Here is a 19,294-nt window from a genome sequence, read left to right on the forward strand (position 1 = left end):
GAACCATTTGGGTGTTTGGCAGAGGAGGCAAAACTGCCTTTGGTATCAAGAAGCAACCGAAAGTTCATCAGCTGATTACAAAAGAAAAGTTGTTTTTTTTCTAGGTGACTATATATGCAACATTTGTTCAGAATATCATTGGCTAGCTACTCTGAACCAATAGTGGGGTTAGATAGGCTTGAATCTGAATGGGCTCTCTGGACTCAGCTTGGAAGTGGAAAACTCTTTGTCTTCACGTGAAACCCAGGTTCCATTCCCCAATTTTTTTCTTGGATGAATTAATGAAACAAAATCATCCACTTCACAGTTTTAAAACTGAGATTATTCCAATTATACTTGTTTATTCTGTTACAGTCAAGCTAGAGTCCAAATCCATAAAAAACCTGAGACTCTATTATAGCCTGCCATTTCCCCCAATATCATGGAAGGTATCAGCATTTTTCTCTCATCATTAATGACCTATACCAAAGCATGGACAAAAAAACAAATCCTGTAATACCATAACTGATCTAGAAAGCCAAATTCCTCTATGTGCTCCAGATGTATGTACACATCATTTTAAATTTTGTATTTATACTTTCTATAGATCTATATTTAACACAGAAACACATTCAAGTTTTAAGGAAATTAAAGTATACCTCCACCTGCAATAGTTATTTATTCTTATTTAGTACTTTAGACACGCTGCTAAATAGTATTTGACATCATAACACTGGTGGATTTTACTAATTTTATCTGTGTTTGTGCACCTCTGCCTCGGCACTGCTGCAGTGATTCCCTGTTATTGAGGAAACAGAAATAAATTTTAGCCATGGATTTGTGGTTGCCAGATCACTGCCTGTGCTGACTCACATATGAACTTATTATTGCCACTGGTGCTTAGCAATGAACAAGAAATTATTACATTTCCAACTTCCATATCTGAAATATCATTGCATGGTGTTTTGGCAGGAGATGACCATCCACCCATTCATTGCAACTATCACACATCCAAACAAGAATCTGGAAACAGTTAGATTTCCTTACATAATTACCTTTATCTTTCTGACTAATTTAGTTGAGTATGCTATTCTGAACTGATGAAAATGAATTCTTAAAACTAATTTGAAATATTAGCCTTTGAGTATATAATTATATAAGCTAGCATACATGACAATGCTAGCCTGATGCTCAGTAGAAAACTTTGCATGGAAAAACATAGCTCAACAGCACAAAGAAGTAATTAAAGGATTGTGTTATTTCTAATGAAAATGCGAGTCACAGAACCCACTAAGGACACAAAGGAAATTTCAAAGGAGGGAAAATGAAACCTCCAAGAAAATATTTTTTTTTTTAAAAAATTGTATTTTATCTATTTACTTTGCAGAAATCAAAGAAACATATGTCAAAAGGCTATTTTGCACAACACAGAATTAAGCACCAGCCTTTAAATATCATCACACTACGTAGCACTTTCAAGTTTTTCCAGTAGGCTGAATAAATGGAAGAGTACTTTTCTGATAATGACTTTACTTCCAGTCAGTGTATCTACCAAAGTTTAAATAATGAACATCTGAAATAGCAGGTGACCTAATTAAATGGCTATGAAAGATAATAACACCCAAAACATAAAAAATCTGAGCTTACAAGGAAACTGAACTCATAGGACTTTAATTTAGCTGAAATAAAGTAATAAAACCATAGAATCAGTTAAGCTGGAAAAGACCTCTAAGACCACTGAGGCAAACCATTACCTCAGCACTTCCAAGTCCATACTAAACCACGTCCCTAAGTAATGCAACTACATTGTATGTCTTTAATTATCTCTAGGGATGGCAACTCCATTATTTGCCTGGGCAGTATGTTCTAATGCTTGATAACCCTTTTGCTGAGGAAGTTTTCCCTAATATTCAATCTAAGCCTCTGCTGGCTCAACTTAAGGCCATTTTCCTAGCATTCCATCAGTTGTTACCTGGGAGAGGAGACCAATTCCCACCTCCCTACAAACTCCTTTGAGGGAGTTGTAGAGAGAAAGAGAAGGTCTACCCTGTGTCTCTTTTTCTCCAGGCCAAACAGCCCCTGCTTCCTCAGTCACCCTTCACAGGATTTGTACTCCAGGCCAATCACCTCTGTTGTCCTTCTCTAGACATGCTCCAACACTTAAATATCTTTCTTACAGTAAGAGGTTCAAAACTGAACAGCCTCACCAGTGCCAAGGATGGGGGGACAATCCCTGCCCTGGTCCTTCTGGCCACACTATTGCTGCCATAGACCAGGATGCCATTGGCCCTCTTGGCCACCTGGGCACAGATGTTCCATTGCTGTTGACCAGGACCTTTTCAGCTTTCCAAGCAGTCTGCCCCCAGCTTGTAGCACTGCCTGAGGCAGCTGTGATACAAGTACATGATCCACCATTTGGCCTTGTGGAACCTTTTACCACTGGCCTCAGCCCACGAATTCAGCATGGCCTGATCTATCTTCACAGCTTTTTTACCTTCATTCTACATTCCCATGCAAGTTGTCTATGAACTTACTAAGGGTGCACTTGATCCCCCTGTCCAGATTGCCAATAAAGATGTCAAACATGACTGGCCCTACACTAAGACCTAAGGAACACCTCTTAGTGGCCAATTGCCAACTGGATGTAATTCCATTCACCACTCTTCTCTGGGTCCAGCCATACAGATAGTTCTTAACTCAGCAAAGACAACACCGTCCAAGCCATGGGCTGTCAGGTTTTCCAGGAGAATGCTGCGGGAAACAGCGTCAAATGCTTTCATACGGACCAGGTAAACAACAACCACAGTCTTTTCATCATCCAGTAGGCAAATAACACTGTATTAGAAGGAGATCAGGTTTGTCAAGAACTGCTTTTAATAAACCCATATGCTGACTGGGCCTGATCATGCAGGTTCAGCACGTGCTATACGATGTCACTCAGGATGAACAACTCTTGACCTTCCTGACCAGCACTGAGGTCAAGCTGACAGGCTGTAGTTCCCTGGATCCTCCTTCCAGCTTCCTCAATATCTTCATGTGGATCCCATCCATTCTCACAGAGTTGTCTGTATCTAAATGCTGGAGTAGGTCACTGACCATTTTTCATTTCCATTAGGAGGGTTTGGCTCTATTTCCCATCCCTGTCTTTCAGCTCAGAGGGCTGGGCACCTTCAGAACAACTGGTCTTAATATTAAAGACTGATGCAAAGAACATAAAAAGCACCTCATCTTTTTCTTCACCCTTTGTCACTATGTTTCCCTTCGCATCCAATAAAGGACTGATATTCTCCTCAGCCCTCCTTTTTTGTTGGCCATGTATTTATAGACACATTTTCTGTTGTTTTATGGCAGTACAAAGATTAAATTCTAGCTGGGCCTTGGCCCTTCTAATTTTCTTCCTGCATAACCTCACAACATCCTTGTGCTGCTCCTGAATTGCCTGCTTCTTTTTCCAAAGGTCATAAATTCTTTTTTTCCCCCCAAATTGCAGTCAAAGCTCTCCATTCAAACAAGACAGTCATCTCATCTTTCCTCACAAGGGGACAGGCAACTCTTGCACCTTTAAGATTTCTTTCTTGAAGAATATCTATCCTTCCTGGACTCCTTTGCCATTCAGGACAGCCTCTCAAGGGACTTAGTCTTCTGAGGAGACCAAAGTCTGCCCTCTGGAAGTACAAGGCGGCAGTTCTGTTGCACCCTCTCCTAACTGCTTTGAAAATTGAAAGCTCTACCATTTCATGGTTGCTGTGCTCAAGACAGCGTCTGAAACAATTATTTCAAAATAATTTTACAAGATTCAGTTATTTCTTACATTTTTAAAGTATTTTTATTGTGTCCCTAGTTATAAACTGTCAGAAAACAGCAAAAAAAGTGACAACCCCATAGATTAAAGCAAAATAATGAAGACCAAACAATAAATATTTTTGAGACAAAACAAGAATTTCATAGAAGTTTATCACAAGAATGAATGCCTAAGGAAGTATTTTCTTTAGCTGCATGAAATACAGGATAATAGAAACATGAAAGAAAAAAATTCCAACAAAAATCAGCTACATCCCACAAGAAAAATGGATTATATAAATTTTACCAGAATCCAAGTGAATCAGCTCTAAGAATTATGTGTTGGCAGATGGCAGAGTCAGAGACACTGAGGAAAATTTTGGAAAGCCAGAGATGACTGTAGGGATGGAGATACACTGGGCAAAAGAATGTCTAATGCACAAAGTCTCACCACCAGACCACTTATCTACTTGCTGAAAATACATGTCAACCTTCCAGAACATTCACTCGTCAAAGATCCCAGCATCCTCAACAAAAATTTCTGGGAAAGCACACAGCAGATAGAGGATGTTACTTCTCTTCAGCAATTCCCAAGAATGCCTTCCTTCACTTATTATCTATGTTATATGCATATGTGTGCATATGCAAATCCCCCGCAGTAATGCATGGCCTAGCACTCTAGAACTCACAAGCAGAAAAGTTTGGAAATTTGTATCTGCTTGGATATAGACTGCACTTGAATGGCTTGGAAGACATTAGCAGTGGCAAAGGAGGTGGTGAAAAGCTGCCAATGCTACTCTCTGTAACTTCTTCATTTGTAGCTGCATGACATAGCTTTTCTCCTTCGTCTGGCCTTCCAAGGGATCACTAGACCCAGCCAATCATACTTCGTAATTTCAAAGACCACAAACAGCTAGTACAAGAAATAGCAGCCCCACTGCTTTGCTTATAGCAAATGTTTCAGTCTATAGTTAGAACCACAGAATATTTGGTGGGAAGGAGCATGCAGAAAATTTACAGAGCTGCCTAAAGGTTCAAAGTCAATGAATGTATACATTGTGCAGCAAGACTGTGGTTGTACAGACACATTTAAGCATGGACTGCAATTTCCTCCACAAAATTCTGCCATCTTCCAGGTATCCTCTTCTAGCTATGAGGGTTGGTTTTCTGCACATGTACCCTTCCTTCTGCACTATACCATCTCTTGTACTCCATGTTAAGGTCATTTTGGGCACAAACTTGTTCACTTCTTGATGGAAATGTAAAAGATAATGTATAAAGGTAGTAACTTCTGCTGAAGACCTACTCCTAGGACATACAAGGAAAAATAGAGTAAGTATTATGAGGTGGATTTAATTTTTTTTCTTTCTTTCTTTTCCTTTTCATTATTTATTTGATTATATAGCTCTCCCATTACCATGTCACTTGTCAAGTAAGACAGCAAGCATCTTTCGGCAGGAGCTGTTTGTTTCTTTTGTTCTTGTTTATTCGTGCTTTGTTTTTCTCCAAGGTTAGGAAGGTTCAGTCGTGATGGGAACTATTGAGATATACTACAACTTATTTTCTAATACAACCACACTTGCAGATAATGCAACTTGAGAGGTAACACAGCACTCATAATTACCTTTTCATTCCAACTTGGTATTCCCCCAAACCTACTTACCCTAAAGATGCTTGAAGTAGAAAATCATCAAAGATATCTTAGTAGACCTAAGTGTCATACAGATACTAGAATTTCCCATTTATGTGTGATTTTCTGTGTGTGCAAAATAGGTGATATCTACTTTTAAAATCCTTTAGTGGTTTCTTCTGTTATGAAGGGTGATCTCATTCTGTTTCTCTAGAAGCTAACATGACACTAGATTTATTCCAGCTGAAATTCTACAGTACACTGATCTAAAAAAACCCTTTATAAGAAAAAAAAGATGTTAATATTGTTAATGCTACAGGACTGGTTAGTAATGTATAAAATCTCCCAATGTCATTTCATTACATTGATATCTTCCATATTATTTGCTCATGCTTTATTTCTGAAACAAAGACATACCTCATTTGCTGCAAATTAACTATATTTAAGTCAGCATGAAAGTTATTGACTTGGATTACAGTATTGTTTTAACTTATATTATTTCACATCACATAATTTCTTTGTCCATAACTCCACTAATAGTGTTATATTTTGACTCATGGCCAGCAGTATTCCATTCCAAGAATCTAAAAGAGCTTAATAATTTTGGATAGGGATGCAAGGAAAAAAACCAAGGATAATTCCCTTGTCAATAAAATCATAACATTAAAATTATCCTTTTTTTATTTCAAATTGGAGGAGATCAGTTGAGTTTGTTTGCTGTGGAAATTAAGAGGCTGTTTAAATATTTAAGCACACAATTTAAAGGTTGAGCTCTTGAATAGTTAGTAAAAAAAGTTTGTGGGCATTCATCTTCTCTACCTTTACACATGTTCTTTGACTGGGGCAGAAGGCAAGCAATCCTTATCACTGACATCTGCTTTCTGTACCCCTCAGTAGATCTCTTTGCAACTGTCTCCCCTAACAGATGGAGACTTGATTTCCTCCATCTACACACACACACATACACACACACACACACACACACACACACACAAAACTTTCTAGGGAGCACTGCATGTACTGTCTGAAAAAAGTAATTTCGAATAGACCACAAATTCTGTGATTCATTGCTGTAAAAACTAAGCAGTTGCCTCAGATGCCCTTTCAGACTCAGTGGAAAAATAAGTAGGAGATTAACCTTCGCTTCAGTTTTTGCTTCTGCTTCTTCAGGCTATAGACAAAGTGAACTGCATCCCAACCATTGGGACCACTACCCCAGATGTCATATTTGACTCCTCAGAACCTCTGGTCTAACACACAGATACCATTTAGAAATTCTGCTGGTGCTCCAACTTTAGCTTCAAGAGAATACATCCTTTTTCCAATCTTCTTTACAATTTATGCCACATTATCTTCTCTGGTCTCGTATACACATATACTGTATATCTCTTCATCTGAAAAATTGCTGCTCCTGAATTCTAGCTTGTTGTCTGGACTTTTGATCCTATTTTTCCTTGCTGAATGATATACTATCAAAGTTTTTGATTACCATTTTCACTACCCACTTTCCAAATTATTCTCTGTTCCAAAATTCATCCTGCTTCTCATGTTTCATTTATTCTGACAATGGTCCCAAGAGCCTGATAGTATCAGAAAAAATATACACAGTTTCCTACATCAAGTAAAGTACCTTAGATATGCCCTTTGAGCACCCTATGCTGCTGAAAAGTGTTTTTTGGAGAATGACTTCTACAGTGATGTGTTCTTTAGTAAGCTGTGCAGACGTGTAAACATGCAGTTCACATGCATTTCGTTTCACCTCTTCTCTGCCTATTTGTTTACACTTAGCTGATGAATGCCTCTGAGCATGATCCTGTCCTTGTATGGCTTTGAAATGGGTAGCCAGTGGGAGCTTAGCAAGGGATGCTGTTGCTAACAACACCTTGCCCTAGCTAGTGCTAGAATAGCTACGATCTGTAAGCATTCCTCATTTGAAGGTAACACACACATTGCCAGGTAGGATATTCAATGGGTGGAATTTGCTGGGAAAATACAATGTTATTGGTAGTGTTGCTAGGTACTGGCTCTTGAAGCTCAGTTTGAGCTTTTATTCTTTCCTTTCTCATATTCCTCACAAAGGTGGGTACAGAGCCTGAGTGATTGCTGAAGAACAGCAATGTTTAGCATATTGACCCACTATACTGACTTAAACACCATTACAGAGTTAAATGTTGCACACAGGCCAGTTTGTACAGACTTCTTTTAGATTAAGTTTGAGTTTTAGAAGGACTACTGTGTTTATTGATCTACTGGAGCTTGGAATTTTGGTCATATTTTCTCTGATCTTGGTATTGTTAAAACATAGAGCTCAAAATGATTTGATTTTTATACCAATAAAATGAATTAACTCCATTACAGCACTCTATAATTATTAATCATGTTATCTTTTCAGTAATAGTGCAATTTAAGCTTGATTTAAAATTATGTCTTAGGAGTTCAAGGGAAACAACAAAGTGAGTAAAGATATTAGGCCTTTTGTTTCAATGTGTAAGAACCATCATTTAAATTTTTCAAGTTAAGTCTTGCCATTAGCTAGAGAGAACTTGGCTCTGCTCAAAGGAACAGACTTCTGTCAATGACAAGAACAATCCTAAAGGGTAAAAACAATGAACACAGAAGGCTGCACTGCACCTCTGGGTTCAAAACAGACAGAGCAAAGATTAACATTTATCTGAGCTTTTAATTTGTTCCCACCATTGCAGACATATTAACATGTATACCATGACTTCATGTTGCTATGTACTCCTTCAGTGGAACAAAAGAATAACAAAGAAGAGAAATGGGAAATCAAATTGAACTCATGTCTGTAGAGAAATCAAGGTATCTATTTTTTAGTATAAATATTGGAAAAACTTTACTGCACAAGTCACAGTCAGACTGTATGTTAAGCGTTCAAAAGATTTTGCCAATTCCATAATTCCCCATGTCCTAATTTTGAAGTTCAAAGTACACTTTAGGTGAGAGTGTTACAGCTTTGACACTAGGAGGAGAGAGGAAAATATGAAATTGTCAGTACATTTTAAACAGGAAGATGTAAGTTTTTGCACACTCATCTGTGACATGGCTGTTTGTGAGGAGTACTGAGAGGATGAGGTTCTTCTCTCCAGAGGGCACTGGGAACACTGTATAACTGTCTCAGCATAGCCACATAGCCTCAGCAAACCCAATTTGAATGACTGCTTCAATTAACAAAGCAGATGGTCATTTCTCCACGGCATACTTTCTACTGGTGCTAGTGCTAAATGAGGCCGGTTTTAACTGCACTTGTGTAGTAGGGAAATGGAAATATTAAACGTTATTGCCAAACATATCTTCTTGTAAAAGTAATACTGCTACTGAAAGTTAGTTGCTTCTGTTGTTTAAAAATAATGGTTGTGCTATGTGCTTTTGAAGTAGCTAGTTACTCACAGAGTACTAGCAGCTAATTCTTGGAAGGGTGGCTAGTCATACACTGCTGGCTTTAGTCCTTGTTTCCAGCTCCTACATCACATGAAAGACAACTAAAAATACATTAAATACTTCACCATACAAGCAAGTAAAAATGCTGCAATAATGTTAGGTGCTGAAAGTAGAAGTGTTATGTGCAAAGTTATGAAGAGAAGCAAAGGAAATAAAAAAGATTAAAATCTTTCTGTGGAATTGTGGTCTGTGATACAGCAAGAGAAAATCTTGACAAGGTTTAATTTCAGCATGTTTTAGATATTCCAAAACTGTGTCAGATATTCAAGGTCTATCACAGATTTAACCAATGTTGTTTGTTACTGTTTAGCCTATACTTATCCACCTTTCAAAACTCATATGCCAAGGAAATAAGGTAATGCCAATTATGTTGAGTGTTCATAATAATAAAAAAATAATAATAGAATACAATAATAGATGCTTCCCAGATGCTAAATGGTTTATGTGGAAGTTAATAGGCTAAAGGTGCTACTTTGAAAGGCCGGAGGGTGTACTTTACTGGAAGCACAAATAAAATGTGCAAACACAAATTATGGATATGTAAATGTTAAGGTTGGAGCTGGCTACAGTTTCTGAAGTTGCCTTCCTGCCTAACAACACAGTAAGTTTGTACAGATTTGCATTATATTGAAGATTTAACTCATACTTCATATTCCTTGTTTTTATTTATACTGTAGGCCCACGGTAACTACCAGCTTAGGATTGTTTTTCTCTGTTTATAGCCTTATTGCTCCCTCAGCTGGGACATCTGTACACTTTTGATAAGAGTGATTCTTATTAAGAACTCAACTTGCAAAATATATAATGCTGGGAGGCACTAGAATCAAGGATTACTCACCTTAGACCAGTCTCCCATTCTCCAGACGTAGCATTTGGAATAGTCCTCACAGTCCTCTGCCTCTTTAGGTCTTGTGGACAAAACACATTTCTTGCGTGGATTGGTGCACCTCACAGTCCGATGCCGTACTCCCTTACCACACTTTACAGAGCACTGTTGAAGAAATTGTTTTTCAGATTTCTACAAAATTCACTTACCCCATTTCATCCCCTTCTATATGACTTCTGCCAAGCCAGCATAAATATTTCACAGCTCCAGTGATCTCCTAACTTCCAACCTTCAATTGCATCAACACTAGACTTATTAAAAGCAAAACTAAACAAAAATTCCTTGTGGGATAGAATGAAAATTGATTAATTTTTAGCTAAAATTAGATAAAAACTTGCTTAAGGAAAAATAGGCTTTTAAGTAAGAAAGTATCTGAAAAGTTATGATTAAATGAATGCAAAATGTTATACTAAAGGTATTAGGCAGTCTTTCTTCTTTGAATGAAAGGAAATACAATGAAAGAAAATCAAAATAACGTTCATAGGAATAAGATATGAATCAGCTTCAGAAAAGCTCTGTTAGTGTCCAACAGCCTTTTTGGTAGGAGTAAAAAAATTTAGAATGGAAAAGTAGATATTCCAAAACCATGCAAGAATCCAAAAATTCAAAGTCACTATATAGACAGAATGTGAAAGCTCTTTTCAAGTTGCTCAGAAGGCACTAATCTATGGTTTTTTTTCCACCATTCCCACTTACACAGCCAAAAATGATGCCATTTCCTTCTCAAAACATTATCACTGCTTTTGATCATCCCACTGCTTGCAGTTCAAAACTCTCCTCTGCCAAGCTGATTACAACCGCAGGAAGCAGTAATGGCTAGCTTCCTACATAATGGTGATAGTAGGAATGGCCACGGGAAATATCTCGCTCTCCAAAATATATTTATCACTTCCAACAAAAACATGCTCTCTCATTTCTCATCTCTGAAGTAAAACAAACTGACTGAACAATCTGTATATTTCTTTTTCTCACCTCTGTAAATGGATGCCTTTCTTCTCACAACCAGCCCTCGCATCATAAAACCGTGTATCACATCAGAAACTGCTGGTATTTGCATCTCCTATCTCCATCTTGACATCTGCTTTTCATCTTTGAAAACATTCCCTATTTGTTAGCTCTTTCTTGCTTGGGGATCAAGGTGTTCTGCTGGGTAGAGCAATTCAAAGAAGGGACTGCACCCACATTCTGAAACTGCTATTTGTATTTTGATCATGGAGGGATCTCTAGCACAGCTTCTAGTATGGAAGGCAATCACAATTGCCTTTACTCTTTCACTTAAGGGAGAAGTTCCAAACAACCCTTTCATCTTGTCCAGATGGCAATGAAAACAATGCTCTTCTTTCTCCAGTCAGTTAGTTTTAGAAGAAATTAAAGATGAAGAAAGCCAAATGGACAAGCACATTTAAAGATCTTAAATCAGTAATGCTTTTTGAACAAAAATTATATTTTACAGCAATCCTTCAGGATGAAACCTATGTGAAACGGTGTTACTTACAAGTCCATTTGCCTCTTGCTGCTGCTTTTGGAAAAAGAGCAGAGAAGAAAGAGGAAGGGAAGAAAACATCTTTCTTTGCCAGAGGCTCCCCTCAAAGCCTCTCTGAAGCAGGATAGCATCACCAATCTGCTGGTCAACATCCCTTGGTACAAAAGTACATCCCAGATGTTCCCACTCTGAACCCAAGGTCTTGTAGCTGATAATTGTTATCAGCTTAATTCTATTTGCCCCTGGTAGCATTACTACATTAATGCTACCATTACTACATTACTACACTACTAATGCTAGCACTACTACATTAAACCCATTACTACAGACAAGACACAGTTGATTATATGTGCCTGAGAACTGGCCAGAAGAGACTGTTGCACAACATTAACTAGGTAAAATGCAGTAGTTCTACACAGATGGTTTTCCTAGACCCTGAAGCCCGAACCTTTGCCAAAACATTGCATGAGGACCATGAAAACCAATACACTGAGCTGTGCTACTTGATGCTGAAAAAAACCTTATTTCCAAAAAATACTAAGGTGCAAATAACAACTATGGAGTATTTGTATAAATAAATGCAGTACCTCAGACCAGACGCCTGCCTCCCACACCGTCATGCAGTCCTGGCCTTCACAGCGCTGTGCAGAAGCAGGCTTTGGCCCCAGGCAATCCCTCTCCCTAGCTCTGATCAGGGTCCCATTTCTGAGCTGCTGTGTGCAGGCTACTTGTCTGTTCTGGGTTCCTTTTCCACATGTCCTTGAACATGGTGTCCATTCTGTCATCATCCATCTGCAAAGAAACACAGGCAGTGTAGTAATATGAAATCAGGAAGGGAAAAATACCATCACAACTTATTCTCTTGCTCACCAGTGTATACACCCAAGACACACTTGCATATTTTCAGTCTCATTTTACTGTCATTTTGCTAACAGAGTATTTATTAATCTAACATATATTACATTACATATGATATTAATGTAGCTATAAATTCCTTCCCCAGTCCACTACCCCTATGTTTTCAAAGTACTTTCCTCTAATTATAATCCCAAATTTCCAAAATATATGTACATTTTTAAAGAAGACAGATCCCTGATCAGCCTGCCCATTGTTCTCTGTATGTCTGTCTATGTCAAGTATATGCCAAGCATGTAAAGTCCAGCTTTCCTTCAAAAATACTCTGTTGCAATAAAAAAATCACTCAAGTGTGAAAGAGTCATTGCCCTGGAAAAAGCATAAAAGCCTACAATTCTTCATGTTCTTCAGAGTAAGGCCTAACAGGGTGCATGATTTAAATCACAACAGCAAGGAAGGCTGATGCAGTTTGGCAGAGCCCACATACCTGGAGAGCAATTGTTCTAGAACATTATTTTCCTCAGATGTTGTGTAGATCCACATTACGGCCCTGTGCCCTTAAAAATCAAACAGTTCTGCCCCTGATGCAGTACACAAGTGTTTTCAAAGAGACTTAGTTTGCTAGGAGAGTTTTTAGGAAACTGAGATTAAATGAATTTGTGTCAGCCTTCTATCATGTATTTGTAGCAAGAAAATAAAACATTCAGCTATGGGGTTTTTTTGTTATCTGTCCAGACACATAATTTACAAATCACGACCTGTCAAGATAATGAAATAGACTTTAGGTATTTCTTCATATGCCAATAGCAAATAAGTACTTAATGCAAGTGTATGCTTTAGTAACATTTCTGTTGAAAGCTAATAATATTTTATAATGGTCACTTACAGTTTTTCAAAATTGGATCATTAAATCTTTCTCTATTTCTCAGTACAGCATCTCTGAATATCAATTAGCAAAGTTTTAAAAATTTCCCTTAATAAGCTGGGAAAAAATACAGAATGTTGTGATATGTTATGGTAGATAATGCCTCAGAAAAAGATCAGATTATTCCATTTCTATCTATAAAATGAACAGTGATGTTAATAAAATAAAATAAAGGTCTACTCAAATGTGCATATAATTAAGTATAAATAATCCCTCCAAAGGATAACGGCCTAGTCTGGGGAAGACCAAATGTCAGTGGTTTTGTCTTAAAATGTATCCTATTTTGCATTTTATCAATTTCAGTACTTTACCCTTTCCACAAAAGCTATGTTTTCTAGTTCACTTTACATACTTCTTTCAGCAGTATTTGCATTTCATTTATTTTGCATTTTTTTGTTTAAAAATGCCATCTACATGTCGGAGGATGACTGCAGCAGACTGATCCCAGTGCTTACTCCTGGGGATTCTAGCCAGTTCTTGCTAGCTGCTCTCCCCTTCCTTGAAAGGTGTGGACTTGCTCTAACTTGCTTTAAACAAGTACAGGCAATTATTGAGGACCTCCTCAAGTCATAATTCTTAGCTGCCAAGTGGCACCACTCTGAAATGTGCCACCCTGGTCAGCCAGTGCAAGGAGCAGGCTCAGCTGCAGAGACACCAATAGGTGGTGAGTGGGCTTTGCTTGGCACAGGCTGCTCGTGGAGCTGCCTCCTGCCTCTTGCAATGTTCAGTTGTCAGAGTCTAGCTCAGCCTATTTGCTGATAAGGACTTTCCTCTCATAAGGGAGAAGAAAGAGAGGAGCAAGGGACAGACTCACTATACTTCAAGTTGCATAAACACAGAAAGAGTGATTAACAGGGGTTTATTTAATTATTTACTATTTAGGGTACCCAGAGTTTATTGAGAATTTGAGAGACGTGAAGCCTTATTTGGAAAAAAAACATTAAAACATATCATTAATTAAGACTATGAGACTAAATCCCACGTATGTCTTTATATAAACAGCATTTACATTTCAGTTTTGTAGCATAGATCAGTCTGTGAAAATACTTCCTGAGGAAAGGAATTAAACGCTTTAATGAATAAGAATTGATTTAGTCCTGGTGCTTAAGGACTCTCATTAAAATTCAAGTGAAACAATTTCCAACCTTTCTATTTTCCCTGCATTTTACATTATAACATTTTGGATTAATGTACTAACTGCCTATTCATTGACAGAAGCAGTCCACTGTAGGATTTTTACATCTAGATATTACCGTTTAATTAATCAAATCACTATTACCTTGTCTGGCATGGCTGTTCGTTGCACTTGCGGATCTGTGGTTCAGGTTTTGTTAAATATTTGCACTTCTTGTTGTCCACAAGACTGATATTCTTGTTCATAATCTTCGTGCAAGAGACTGTTGTCTTTCTTTCACCTAGTGAAAAAAGAAACGCATTTGTGAGGAAACCAAAAATATGCAAATTGTTAAGGACACAGATACAGCTAGCTCATATATAGTTTGACTAAAAGAATTGAAAAACCAGTGTAAGATATTCAAAGCTAGCAAGGGTCTTGAAAGAAATCCTACAGTTTGCAGGGAAGACTGTGAATTTTAACATAGCCTTTGTACACCACCTTCAAGAGTTTTTCTGCTTTACTCCTGCAACTAGTTAGAGACCAAACCCTTACTCTTACTGGAATAATTTTCTTTCCCAGCTACTAAAACCCCAGCACTGACCAAAACTTGCAGAAAATTATAGAGAAGTATGGTTGTTTATTACTATATAAAATGAGGAAAGAAATGACGAATTGTCCCTGGCACTCTGACAAAGGGAATCAGCACATGCATCCTTCAGCAGGGAGCCTGCACCATTTCCATGAACTAAAGAGGCCAGATGACCTGATCTGCAGGGTCAGAAAACCATTTAGGAAGCTGGGTACTGCTGCAGATCCAGTGCATGCTCTGCACAGAATCCTTGTCCTGATGGGTGGCCTGGAGCCTGCTGTCTCTTGAAAATGGAAGCATTAGAAATTACTGACCACAAGCATTAACTTGCAATTAGAGTGGAGCCTAAATACTAGAAAACTAGCAATCCCTGAATTCAGAATTTCAGATATACGAAAACAGGCTCATAACCCTTTGTTCTTATAGTTACTTTTACTCTGCCTGGAATTTTACTGGCAAACAGGCTCTGTGCATAAGCAGGGCGGGCTTAAGGATGAACATTCACCAGAGGTCAAAAACGAGCCTGTGGACAGAGCAGTTAAGTTATAAATGAACATTATGTGCATGCCCACTGCTGACTTTTTACACAGCGCTTGTGTACATGAGAGCACATGCAACTAATCTATCATATCACAGTGTTTGAAATGTTTGACAATTCTCTCTGCACTTACATATACATCTATGTGGTCATATTCTCTCCCACAAAAAGAAAGCTTTTCTGCAACACAGGAGGTCACAGACCAGTTACATATATACACATAGACAAAACCACATGGCTTCATCAATAGTTTTATCTTGACACATGCTTTGAGCATTTAAGCAGAACTATTGATAATTGTTGCATTATTTTTTCAGATTAATCAAAATATTGATGTTAAATTTTAATCACAAATAGATATGGCAAAAGCTGCAGTATTTTAGTTTCATTATTGCTTGATATTTAAGCCAAAAAGTAAAAGAAAAGTGAAAATAGTTTTGTCTAAAGTAAGAAAAATCTTTCAGTACTATTTCAGGATATTTACTTTCTAGGGAACTTTGTAATAACTCGTCTATTTTAGACAATAACATAAAATGAAGGCCAGTTACAACAGAAAAAAATTATAAACATTAGAGTAAAACATTTAAATATTTATTTAAGCATTAATGTACAATAAATTACTGACATACTGCATTTTAAGATTTCTGTAGATAATAGAAATATTTAGAAATATCTGGGGCAATAACAACAGATTGTAGTAGCATTAAAATTATTCTAAAAATACATCAGGAAACTATAAAAACTGTGAATTCACAAGTCAAGAAGGATGCACTACTAAGAATCAGAGGATGCTACTAGCATCATGAGCAAAATACCTTCTAGGGAAGACGCTTTCTTACCAAGCCACAAAAAGCATGTTTATGTAAATTACAGCAGTCTTTCATGACACCAGGATTGTTCACACAGTCAGAAGAGCTAGAACACTCTGTTCTTTATGCTGATGTTATGAGAAAGAAAAGCATTTCTTTCTCATAGCCTGGAGGCTTTTCTATTCAACCACAAGGTACATAGCAGTTTTCAGAACTGTTGATCAGAGCAACCATGACTGTCAAGGTTGTCAGCATGAAAGACAGGTATTAAAAATCAATATGGTGTTCACAGGCTGACTAACTGCACAAGGTATGAAAAGATCACTGTACACTGCAGTAATTAAAAAAAAACCAACCCTCTCTGAAGTGTTTTTTAAGTACAATTATAATTTTAAATAATATCTTATAGAAAACAGCTTGAAAGTTTTTGTTATATCAATACTGTTCATATTCCAATATTTGTTTTCAGAATCTTATTTTGTTCTTCCAAAATCACATTTTTTATGGCTAATAAACATAGGAAAAATATCACATCAGCATGCTAATATCTGCTGTTGTAATATTTGTTCCATATGTTTCTGGATCATCTTCAACTCATGTTACTAACTGTACTTATTTGATCTGAGACTGGGATTCAGCTTTTCTGTGGTTTGAAATGTCTCTTACAGATCATTTATCTTCAGTAGTTCCAAATACAGAGTGGAATGCATTTTCTATTCTTGTTCTAGTTCTTGCACTTCTATTTCTTCTTGGAAACTGTGTCCTGAATTTACTTGTTAGCCTAAATTTTGTTCCTTCATTACCATCTTTTACTACTTTTTATATTTAGTCTGAATATTTTCCTAGAGCTATCGCAGTATTTTTAATGCAATCAGAAAGCATGAAACTGATGTATGTCTACCTTTTATGGAAACATACAAGAAACAATGAGGATATTAGTATTAAATATAAAACACTGACCATCAGAATCGTAATTACATATAGATGAAAAGTGTTAATACATGCATATAGGTGCACATTGTATACACACATTTGCACTGTGCAAATATATACATGCATATAGTATGCACATATTCATTTTTTATATATGTGTGTGTGTTTGTACATTTTTCTTATATTTTACCTCCTCCACATACGGCATCACAGTCTTCCCAGGTGGAATGTGTCCACATGAAAAGGGGCTCTGGTACTTTAGAGCTCTGATTTTCAGGGAGAGGATCCAGCGGGATTGTGTATTCATAGTGTAAACCATAGCTCTGGTCATGGAAGAGCAGCACCTGCAAGATACAGAGGAAAACCTTCCTACATACATGGACACTACAGCAGACAAACTCCAAACTGCAAGTAGATTGTCTTGAAAAGCACAACAGAATGACTTGATGCTCTACTGCCTTTCAGCCCTCCTAATGGCTTTGCTAGAAGAATATCCAAGTCAAGCCAATGGGAAGAGTATTTTGCTTAATTAAGAAAATTCCTTTAATTCAAAGGCTTTGAATTGTGAAGTACTTCCCCATCATCTCTCCCTCTTTCTTTACAGTGGCTATCAACTTTTCCTCTCCTACACTGAAATGCATCAAAACTCGACTTCTTCATGGAGAATTTGGTGATTCCAATTCTGAAATGGTGGTGCTGTCCTACAGTCAGCCAGGATTAAAAACACCTGAAATTAATTTGAATCTCTCTCCTTACTTGGCACATCAGCTTTTTGTGACGTTGGCAGGAATGCTGAGACCTTCAATCCGGCCCTGACAACACAAAGATTGCTTTTGGATTTAAATGCATTTTTTCACAAGCAGGCTGACAGACTCACTCCTCTCTCCTCACTCCCTCCTTCCTTCTTTTGTAGATATATACATAAACATAAACGCAGGTGTATCTTACATCGATCTCAATCTCTTGAGGAGTCTGGAAAAAGTATTTTTTACTATGCTATATCATAGGAATCAAGTAAAAAAACCAAATTGTCATACCAGTAAATGTAAAGGTGATGTTGTGGGACCTTTGGCTGATATCTTCTCCCAGAGACCTCTCCGAACATAATGGACTGTGGTCCCAGCAATATTGAATGTTCCAGAATGCTCTATCTTCCAATCACTATTGATTGACTGTTTTCCAGCATCCCTAAGAGCTGCAAAGTACATGAAAAAAGTCCAATATAAAAGATGCCTGCGCCAGTAGTGATTTTTTTCCCCTCTCACTTCCTGTTTAGATAATTTAAAAAATGGTTGAAATTCACCTAACTCTGATTGCAAACATAATTATGGATCCTACTGTACATGAACTTCAGTTGGTATGTGCTTCAGAAACAACTTCCAGAGGGAATGCCTGGCAAAATCATGTGCATTTAACATTACTTGAAGTTAACAGCAGTGTTTTAATGCCTGAGAAGATTGTCAAGCTCTAGCATAATTCATAATCTGAACATTGAATTACTTTAAGGCAAAGGGAACTATTCTCTGTTTCCAGGTTGGCCATTTCTATAATCCATAAACGCAAGGGAAATACAATTTTCACAAGACTCTTCAAGATTTGTGGAACTAGGCTAAAACTTAAAAAAAAATAAATTCTAGTTCAGAGTTCTTTCCTCTGTAATAACTACACTTGCCTTTTCTGCACCTTAGAATGTGATAATATTTTATACACTTTCACCATGTGATTGCATTCTTCTAACAAATAGAAAAAGCTTGTTCTTTTTGGCTGAATCATTTCTCATGCTGACTTAATTTATATCTAAAAATATGATCAAGCCAGGTAAGATATATTCCAGACACTGAGAACAAAGGATTTGTATCTATAGTAAATTGAACAGATTCTTCTGTGAATAATTTGTAATTTAACTTTGTTTTAATTTATTTTATTTTGTTCCAATCAGTTTTGAATAATCATGTGAAGTAGATTTGAAGACACCTTCTGTACAAGAAGTTTTACACGTTTGACTTCATTGAAATTGCATGTTTGGCATCAGATTGTTGTAAGAGAACCTCTACATGTTCCAAAATTTCCCTTTTTAAAGTTGTAAGTTAATGTGAGTCACTCCTGTAATCATGTCCTCTCCTATTCATATTTATACAGTTATGTTTTGTTTCTATGGGAAACAATGGCAACAGGCCTATGGACTGGCAGGAATCCAAGTGAATAAGACACCACTGATGTGTACCACTGCAGCACTGTGTAATAGATGTTAAGACCATAAAATCCATTAACACTGTATAACAGTCTTGTACTAAAAAGAACCAGTGATTCT

General features: G+C 37.2%; 1 protein-coding gene across 1 annotated transcript in view; it reads right to left on the reverse strand.

The window, feature by feature from the left end:
- ADAMTS19 (ADAM metallopeptidase with thrombospondin type 1 motif 19) overlaps nt 1-19,294 on the reverse strand; it is a 137,902-nt gene that overhangs the window by 9,215 nt on the left and 109,393 nt on the right. Inside the window, exons 17-21 of the mRNA XM_015615418.3 lie at nt 18,021-18,178; nt 17,174-17,327; nt 14,277-14,412; nt 11,805-12,009; nt 9,687-9,839 (exon numbers count right to left, since the gene is read on the reverse strand). Coding sequence (XP_015470904.1) covers nt 9,687-9,839; nt 11,805-12,009; nt 14,277-14,412; nt 17,174-17,327; nt 18,021-18,178 — 806 coding nt within the window. The remainder of the gene's footprint in view (nt 1-9,686; nt 9,840-11,804; nt 12,010-14,276; nt 14,413-17,173; nt 17,328-18,020; nt 18,179-19,294) is intronic.

This window comes from Parus major, chromosome Z (genome assembly GCF_001522545.3).
Source record: "Parus major isolate Abel chromosome Z, Parus_major1.1, whole genome shotgun sequence".
NCBI classification, from domain to species: Eukaryota; Metazoa; Chordata; class Aves; order Passeriformes; family Paridae; genus Parus; species Parus major.